The 10,005-nt window shown below is 50.2% G+C and overlaps 1 protein-coding gene across 1 annotated transcript in view; it reads left to right on the top strand.

Moving 5' to 3' along the window:
* The first annotated feature begins 901 nt into the window (after nt 1-901).
* Nucleotides 902-10,005, top strand: part of LOC141075585 (actin-related protein 2/3 complex subunit 1B-like) — a 106,818-nt gene continuing 97,714 nt past the window's right edge. The window contains exons 1-2 of the mRNA XM_073562697.1: nt 902-1,092; nt 9,771-9,845. Coding sequence (XP_073418798.1) covers nt 9,782-9,845 — 64 coding nt within the window. The 5' untranslated portion in view covers nt 902-1,092; nt 9,771-9,781. The remainder of the gene's footprint in view (nt 1,093-9,770; nt 9,846-10,005) is intronic.

Below are 10,005 nucleotides of genomic sequence, written 5' to 3'. Positions count from 1 at the left end.
CCATGGCATAGGGAAGGTGGATGGGGGGATGGGGCAGATCCAGGGTGGGGGCCATAGAAGTCCATGGCATAGGGAAGGTGGATTGGGGCTATCCAGGGTGGGGGCCATAGAAGTCCATGGCATAGGGAAGGTGGATGGGGGGTTGGGGCATATCCAGGGTGGGGGCCATAGAAGTCCATGGCATAGGGAAGGTGGATGGGGGGTTGGGGCATATCCAGGGTGGGGGCCATAGAAGTCCATGGCATAGGGAAAGTGGATGGGGGGTTGGGGCATATCCAGGGTGGGTGCCATAGAAGTCCATGGCATATCAGAGTTCTCTTTCTCGCAGTCTATGGCATTCGTTCACATATTGCGCTGCTATCTCCACTGCTCTCTCTTCTTCCCCCAGCAGGATGTATGTTTTCTCTTCCTCCTTCATGGAATCCGGGAAGAGATGTGAGAGTCTCCTGAGGTCAGTGTCCCTCACTGCTGAGTATTTGGTATTTTTCAGTTTGTCGGATTTTTCTCTTTATATTTCTGAGTAAAATGTAAATTTATTCTATAAACTTCTGACCACAGGTCTCCGAATTTCGAAGCACTAAATTTTGTATTTATTATCAGAAAATGAGAAATGGTCAAAACAACAAAAAATGCAGAGTGCTTGCCGACCTCAAATAATGCTAAGAAAACAAGATCATAATCATTTAGAAACAACAATCCTAATGTTTTACCTCAGGAAGAGTTCAGAGATCAATATTCTGTGGAGTCCCCATGATTGTTAACCCCAGCTTTCCTGCGTCTTGGCTGCTTCCCACCAGTCTCTCACACGGCTTTGGGTGACCTTCTCCCACTGCTGGTACACACATGTCAGCAGTTCTTCTTTGTCTGATGGCTTGTGACTCTCCATCTTCCTCCTGATTACATCCAGAGGTTCTCAGTTCTGGAGACTGGGCGGCCATGGCAGGGGTGTGATGTGCTGGTCTCTTCATTTTTCCCCGAGCGGTATGTCTGGATCCCTCCTCCCTGAGTGACGTCTCCTCCTCGATCCTGAATACCTGAATTCTCACCCAGATCTCTGCAGCTGAAGGTACAGTCAGACCCTCGTCTCATCAGGTAAGTCCGAGATCCTGCAGAACATTACACCACTGACCACCCTGCAGAGCATCGCTCCTCCACCTCCTGACATGCCATCACTGATCTCCAGAGATCTGCAGAATATTACACCACTGACCACCCTGCAGAGCATCACTCCTCCACCTCCTGACATGCCATCACTGATCTCCAGAGATCTGCAGAACATTGCACCACTGACCTCCCTGCAGAGCTTTGCTCCTCCACCTCCTGACATGCCATCGCTGATCTCCAGAGATCTGCAGAACATTGCACCACTGACCTCCCTGCAGAGCTTTGCTCCTCCACCTCCTGACATGCCATCGCTGATCTCCAGAGATCTGCAGAACATTGCACCAGTTATACATTATTACATTTGGATTTACAGGATCCGTCCCCTAGTGGTCTCTCTGACAGGTGGTCTATAATAATCATTATTTTTGTATACATATTCCGCAGCACTTTACAGGTTGCACACATTTTCATCGCTGTCCCTAATGGGGCTCACAATCTACATTCCCTATCAGTATGTCTTTGGAGTGTGGGAGGAAACCAGAGTACCCGGAGGAAACCCACCAAACACGGGGAGAACATACAAACTCCTTGCAGATGTTGTCTGATAGGCGGTCTTTGTAATCAGTCTTTCTGACGGGTGGTCTCTCTAGGTGATCTCTCTGATCGGTGGTCTCTCTCCGTTTGATCTCTATGCTCAGTAGTGGACGAGGCCCCGGCGGCCTGATGTGCTGAGGCCTGTATGAAGCATCCCAGGAATGACAGGACTCCCCTCCCACAACTACTGTAATCTCATCTCCCTCATACACCGTGTCCCAAATTATTGTGCAAATGATATTTTTCTCTGATTTCCCTAAGTGGTCGGTGCCAATGCCGGTCACTCTAATAAAAGTCATCACCCGTCAGAGACTACATGGCATGTTATTGAGGGAACCTCTCCACCATGAATGGACACAATGCTCCAAGTTATTGGGCCCAGGAGAAGTTCTAGACGTTTCATCTGTTGTAAAGAACTGGAAATGCTCCTTTGTGGAATTTGCAGCATTAGGAGGTCACATTCACTCAGCAAAAAAGCTATTTAACTCCAAAACCTCCTAACAGGCCAAGTTACATACAGTAGGAACCCTTCTGTGATATAGTAACAGTAATTAAGGTTGAAGGGAGACTTTAAGTCCATCTAGTTCAGCCCATATCCTATCCTAACTTGCCCTAACATGTTGATCCAGAGGAAGGCAAAAAAAACCCCATGTGGCAAACAGTAAGCTTCACATTGGGGAAAAAAACTCCTTCCCGACTCCACATACGGCAATCAGACTAGCTCCCTGGATCAACGCAATATTAAGGAGACTAGTGTATATACCCTGTAATATTATACTTTCCAAGAAAGGCATCCAGTCCCTTCTTACATGTTAGTAGGGAATCACTCATTACAACATCATATGGCAGAGAGTTCCATAGTCTCACTGCTCTTACAGTAAAGAATTCGCATCTGTGAGTATGCTTAAACCTTCTTTCCTCCAGATGTAGAGGATGCCCCCTTGTCCCCGTCACAGGTCTAAGCGTAAAAAGATCATTAGAAAGGTCTTTGTACTGTCCCCGCATATATTTATACATTGTAATAAGATCACCCCTAAGCCTTCGATTCTCCAAACTAAATAACCCCAGGTGTAATAGCCTGTCTTGGTATTGCAGACCCCCTAGTTCCCTAATAACCTTGGTCGCTCTTCTCTGCACCCGCTCCAGTTCAGCTATGTCTTTGTTATACACCGGAGACCAGAACTGTACACAGTATTCTAAGTGTGGTCGCACTAGTGACTTATATAGAGGTAACATTATATTCTCCTCATGAGCATCTATGCCTCTTTTAATGCATCCCATTATTTTATTTGCCTTTGCAGCAGCTGCCTGACACTGGCCACTAAATGTGAGTTTGTTGTCCACCCATACACCCAGGTCTTTTTCAGTGACAGTTTTGCCCAGTGTTTTAAAATTAAGCACATAATTATACATCTTGTTCATTCTACCCAAGTGCATGACCTTACATTTATCCCCATTAAAGCTCATTTGCCATTTATCAGCCCAAGCTTCTAGTTTACATAAATCCTCCTGTAATATAAAATTGTCCTCCTCTGTATTGATTACCCTGCAGAGTTTAGTGTCATCTGCAAATATTGAAATTCTACTCTCTATGCCCCCTACAAGGTCATTAATAAATATGTTAAAAAGAAGCGGGCCCAATACTGACCCCTGTGGTACCCCACTGCTAACCGTGACCCAGTCCGAGTGTGCTCCATTAATAACCACTCTTTGTTTCCTATCCCTGAGCCAGCTCTTAACCCACCTACACATATTTTCCCCTAGCCCCATTGTTTTCATTTTATGTATCAACCTTTTGTGTGGCACCGTATCAAAAGCTTTTGAAAAGTCCATATACACCACGTCCACTGCATTCCCTTGGTCCAGTCCGGAACTTACCTCTTCATAAAAGCTTATCAGATTAGTCCGACAGGAACGGTCCCTTGTAAACCCATGTAGATATTGGGTCATGAGGTTATTCTTCTCCAGATACTCCAGTATAGTATCTCTTAGAAAACCCTCCAGGATTTTACCCACAGTTGAGGGTAAGCTCACTGCCTATAATTTCCAAGTTCAGGTTTTGTCCCCTTTTTGAATATTGGCCCCACATTTGCTATACGCCAGTCCTTTATTATTCTTTCATCTATTGAACTTGTGAGTTTTTGGAGAGTTTCTGCTTGTATTTCTTTGCATGAAGTCTATTGCAAAAAAAAGGGGGGGAGACAAAAAGCGCAATAGGGTCTTATCCACGTTACAAAGGACAGTATATCTTGAAATATGCTCACCTGGTTAGGATGAGATAAGAGCGTGTAGGTAGCGGCTGCTGCAGATCCACAGGTCTTCAGTGACCAGAAGAAATGATAAATCCAAAGGGAATTCGTAGCTATATTCCGCGCTGCCGCTTTAGACAATTTCCAGGAGAGTGCTGTATGATTGCAGTGGTTTTATTCTACGCGTTTCAGGGGTCTCATGCCCCCTTCATCAGGAAATACCACCTGATGAAGGGGGCATGAGACCCCTGAAACGCGTAGAATAAAACCACTGCAATCATACAGCATTCTCCTGGAAATTGTCTAAAGCGGCAGCGCGGAATATAGCTACGAATTCCCTTTGGATTTTGCATGAAGTCAGAATAGCCTCCCAGAGCTGCTGTTTTGATGTGAACTGCCTCCCACCCTCATAGATCTTTTGATGATACTCTATGTATCTATAGGGTTCTAGGTTCTCTATAGGGTTGAGGTCAGGGGAAGATGGTGGCCACACCATGAGTTTATCTCCTTTTATGCCCATAGCAGCCAATGACTCAGAGGTATTCTTTGCATGAAGATTATTTTGCTCCTGAAGGCACGTTTCTGCTTTTTATACCATGGAAGACAGCTGTCAGTCAGAAACTCTATATACTTTGCAGAGGTAATTTTCACACCTTCAGGAACCTTAAAGGGCCCTACCAGCTGTTTCCCCATGATTCCGGCCCAAAACATGACTCCTTCATCTCCTTGCTGATGTCGCAGCCTTGTTGTGACATGTGGCCATCCACCAACCATCCACTACTTCATCCATCTGGACCATGCAGGGTTGCTCGACACTCATCAGTAAACAATACTGATATGTCTGGGCCTACTGCAACTGTTTCTGCTTGTGAGTACTGTTTAGGGGTGGCCAAATAGTAGGTTTATGCACCACAGCAAGCCTTTGAAGGATCCTACACCTTGAGGTTCGAGGGACTCCAGAGGCACCAGCAGCTTTAAATATCCGTTTGCTGGTTTGTAATGGCTTTTTAGCAGCCACTCTCTTAATCCAATGAACTTGCCTGGCAGAAACCTTCCTCATTCTGCCTTTATCAGCACGAACACGTCTGTGCTCAGAATCAACCACAAATCTCTTAACAGTACGATGATCACGCTTAAGTTTTCGGGAAATATCTAATGTTTTCATCCCTTGACCAAGGCATTGCACTATTTGATGCTTTTCAGCAGCAGAGAGATCCTTTTTTCTTTCCCATGTTACTTGAAAACTGTGGCCTGCTCAATAGTGTGGAACATCCAGTTTTCCTTTTATTGGGCTCACATGGCAAACTAATTATCACAGGTATCTGAGATTGATTTCAGTGATCCAAAGAACCCTGAGACACTATACCATCAATTACGGGGTCAATGTCTGAGATCCCGCACACAGGGACGGTGTCCGAGATCCCGCGTACAGGGTCAATTTCCGAGATCCCGTGTACAGGGACGATGTCCGAGATCCCGGGTACACGGACGATGTCCGAGATCTCGGGTACACGGACGATGTCCGAGATCCCGGGTACAGGGACGATGTCCGAGATCCCGGGTACAGGGACGATGTCCGAGATCCCGGGTACAGGGACGATGTCCGAGATCCCGGGTACAGGGACTAGGTCCGAGATCTTGCGTACAGGGACTAGGCCCGAGATCCCGCGTACAGGGACGATATCTGCGATCTCGCGAACAGGGACGATGTCTGAGATCCCACATACATGGATGATGTCCGAGATCTCGCGTACAGGGACGATGTCCGAGATCCCATGTACAGGGACGATGTCTGAGATACCACATACAGGGACGATGTCCGAGATCCCAAGTACAGGGATGATGTCCGAGATCCCATGTACAGGGACGATGTCCGATATCCCGCGTACAGGGACGATGTCCGAGATCCCGCTTATAGGGACAGGTCCCGACATCCCACGTATCGGGACAGGGCTCGAGCTCCCACGTATAGGGACATGTCCCGACATCTCACATATAGGGAGAGGACCGGAGCTCCCACATTCAGGGTCTTCTCTACCCCAGATGGCTGTCGCCATTTCATCAACCATAAAAGGTGTCGATCCTTTCCATCCCGGGAAAGCTTTCTTCATATGGCAGACTGAAGTGGTCGCCTGACCTTTAAATTTCAGGGAGGCTGTGATCATGTGGAATTCCATAGAGGCTGTCTGGCTTTTAAACATCCCGAGAAGGCTGTGACCATGTGTTTCAAAATCTAAGGCACCTGGCCATTCTATGACAGCAAGATTGTCAGCATGTGACTGACCATAAAGGGCTCTGGTCTATACCATCCCAGCGAGGGTGTGATCATGTGACTGACCATAGAGGGCTCTGGGCTATTCCATCCCAGAGAGGCTGTGACCACGTGACAGACCATACAGGGCTCAAGGGTGTGACCACGTGACTGACCATAGAGGGCTCCGGGCTATTCCATCCCAGAGAGGCTGTGACCATGTGACTGACCATACAGGGCTCGAGGCTGTGACCATGTGACTGACCATAGAGGGCTCCGGGCTATTCCATCCCAGAGAGGCTGTGTCCATGTAACTGACCATAGAGAGCTCCTGGCTATTCCATACCAGTGAGGCTGTAGCCATGACTGACTGTAGGGTGCTCCGGACTATTCCATCCCGGAGACGCTGTGACCATGTGACTGACCATAGGGGGCACCTGGCCGTTCCATCCTGAGGAGGCTGTGACCATATGACTGACCGTATGGGGAATGCACCAGATCTTTCCATTCCGGAGAGGCTGTGACCATATGACTGACCATAGGGGGCGCTGGGCCATTTATCCCGGAGAGGCTGTGACCATATCACTGACCATAGGGGCCGCAGGGGCATTCCATCCTGGAGAGGCTGTGACCATATGACTGAGCGTACGGTGCAACGGGTCATTCCATCATGGACAGACTGTGACCATATGACTGATCATCGGATGCGTTGGTCCGTTCCATCCCATCCTGGAGAGACTGTGACCACATGACTGACTGCAGGGTGCCCCGGGCCGTTCCATCCTGGAGAGACTGTGACCATATGACTGATTGTAGGGTGTGCTGGTCCATTCCATCCCTTCCCAGGGAGGCTGTGACCATGACTGACTGTAGGGTGCGCCGGGTCGTTCCATCCTGGAGAGGCTGTGACCATATGACTGACCGTAGAGTGCGCTGGGTTGTTCCATCCCAGAGTGGTTGTGACCATATGACTGACCGTAGGGTGCGCCGGACCATTCCATCCCAGAGAGACTGTAACCATACGACTCACTTCAGGGTGCTCTGGGCCGTACCATCCCAGGGAGGCTGAGACTGTATGACTGATTGTAAAGTGCACAGTGCCATTCCATCCCAGAAACGCTGTGACCATTTGACTGACCGTAAGGGACGCTGGGCTGTTCCATCCTGGAAAGGCTGTGACTATGTGACTGACTGTAGGGGGCACCTGGCCATTCCATCCTGGGGAGGCTGTGACCATATGGGGAATGCACCGGGTCTTTCCATTCCGGAGAGGCTGTGACCATATGACTGACCATAGGGGGCGCTGGGCCTTTCAATCCCGGAAAGGCTGTGACCATATGACTGACCATAGGGGCCATAGGGGCATTCCATCCTGGAGAGACTGTGACCATATGACTGAGCGTAAGGTGCAACGGGCCATTCCATCCTGGACAGACTGTGACCATATGACTGATCGTAGGGTGCGCTGGTCTGTTCCATCCCATCCCAGGGAGGCTGTGACTATGACTGACTGTAGGGCGTGCTGGGCCGTTCCATCCTGGAAAGGCTGTGACCATATGACTGATCGTAGTGTGCGCTGGTCCGTTCCATCCTGGAGAGGCTGTGACCATATGACTGATCGTAGTGTGCGCTGGTCCGTTCCATCCTGGAGAGGCTGTGACCATATGACTGATTGTAGTGTGTGCTGGTCCATTCCATCCTGGAGAGGCTGTGACCATATGACTGATCGTAGTGTGTGCTGGTCCGTTCCATCCTCGAGAGGCTGTGACCATATGACTGATCGTAGTGTGTGCTGGTCCGTTCCATCCTCGAGAGGCTGTGACCATATGACTGACTGTAGGGCGTGCTGGGCCGTTCCATCCTGGAAAGGCTGTGACCATATGACTGATCGTAGTGTGTGCTGGTCCGTTCCATCCTGGAGAGGCTGTGACCATATGACTGATCGTAGTGTGCGCTGGTCCGTTCCATCCTGGAGAGGCTGTGACCATATGACTGATTGTAGTGTGTGCTGGTCCATTCCATCCTGGAGAGGCTGTGACCATATGACTGATCGTAGTGTGTGCTGGTCCGTTCCATCCTCGAGAGGCTGTGACCATATGACTGATTGTAGTGTGTGCTGGTCCGTTCCATCCTGGAGAGGCTGTGACCATATGACTGATTGTAGTGTGTGCTGGTCCGTTCCATCCTGGAGAGGCTGTGACCATATGACTGATCGTAGTGTGTGCTGGTCCGTTCCATCCTGGAGAGGCTGTGACCATATGACTGATCGTAGTGTGCGCTGGTCCGTTCCATCCTGGAGAGGCTGTGACCATATGACTGATCGTAGGGTGCGCTGGTCCATTCCATCCTGGAGAGGCTGTGACCATATGACTGATCGTAGTGTGCACCGGACCATTCCATCCCAGAGGGGCTGTGACCATATGGCTGACTGTAGGGTGCACCGGACCATTCCATCCCAGAGGGGCTGTGACCATATGGCTGACTGTAGGGTGCGCCGGACCATTCCATCCCAGAGGGGCTGTGACCATATGGCTGACTGTAGGGTGCGCCGGGTTGTTCCATCCTGGAGAGGCTGTGACCATATGACTGACCGTAGGGGGCGTCGTGTTGTTCCATCCTGGAGGGGCTGTGACCATATGGCTGATTGTAGTGTGTGCTGGTCCGTTCCATCCTGGAGAGGCTGTGACCATATGACTGATTGTAGTGTGTGCTGGTCCGTTCCATCCTGGAGAGGCTGTGACCATATGACTGATCGTAGTGTGTGCTGGTCCGTTCCATCCTGGAGAGGCTGTGACCATATGACTGATCGTAGTGTGTGCTGGTCCGTTCCATCCTGGAGAGGCTGTGACCATATGACTGATCGTAGTGTGCGCTGGTCCGTTCCATCCTGGAGAGGCTGTGACCATATGACTGATCGTAGGGTGCGCTGGTCCGTTCCATCCTGGAGAGGCTGTGACCATATGACTGATCGTAGTGTGCACCGGACCATTCCATCCCAGAGGGGCTGTGACCATATGGCTGACTGTAGGGTGCACCGGACCATTCCATCCCAGAGGGGCTGTGACCATATGGCTGACTGTAGGGTGCGCCGGACCATTCCATCCCAGAGGGGCTGTGACCATATGGCTGACTGTAGGGTGCGCCGGGTTGTTCCATCCCAGAGGGGCTGTGACCATATGGCTGACTGTAGGGTGCGCCGGGTTGTTCCATCCTGGAGAGGCTGTGACCATATGACTGACCGTAGGGGGCGTCGTGTTGTTCCATTCTGGAGGGGCTGTGACCATATGGCTGACTGTAGGGTGCACCGGACCATTCCATCCCAGAGGGGCTGTGACCATATGGCTGACCGTAGGGGGCGTCGTGTTGTTCCATCCTGGAGAGACTGTGACCATGTGACTGACCGTAGGGTGTGCCAGGTCGTTTCATCCTGGAGAGGCTGTGACCATATGGCTGACCATAGGGGGCGCCAGGCCGTTCCATCCTGGAGAGGCTGTGACCATATGACTGACCATAGGGGGCGCCAGGCCATTCCATCCCAAGGATGCTCTGAGCTTTCTTTTTTCTTTCCTCAGTGTCCGCTCTGATGGCGCTCTACAGTTTTGGGACAGATCCCGTGTCTTGTCATGCCTGGAACAAAGATCGATCCCGTGAGTAATGAGAACGTGTAAGGGTTTATGACCCCCCCCCATTATAATCAGTAGGTAGCCACAGGGGCGTAATGATCGCTGAGGGTATGACCGTGACTGTACCTGTGTGTGAGGGGCCGTTGGGTCAGCGCTATTTTCTTCAGGTGTATGGCAGAGCTGA

Source organism: Dendrobates tinctorius, unplaced genomic scaffold (genome assembly GCF_039654945.1).
Source record: "Dendrobates tinctorius isolate UK_male_01 unplaced genomic scaffold, ASM3965494v1 ptg000364l, whole genome shotgun sequence".
In the NCBI taxonomy this organism is placed as follows: domain Eukaryota; kingdom Metazoa; phylum Chordata; class Amphibia; order Anura; family Dendrobatidae; genus Dendrobates; species Dendrobates tinctorius.
This window is presented reverse-complemented; position numbering and strand designations above follow the sequence as displayed.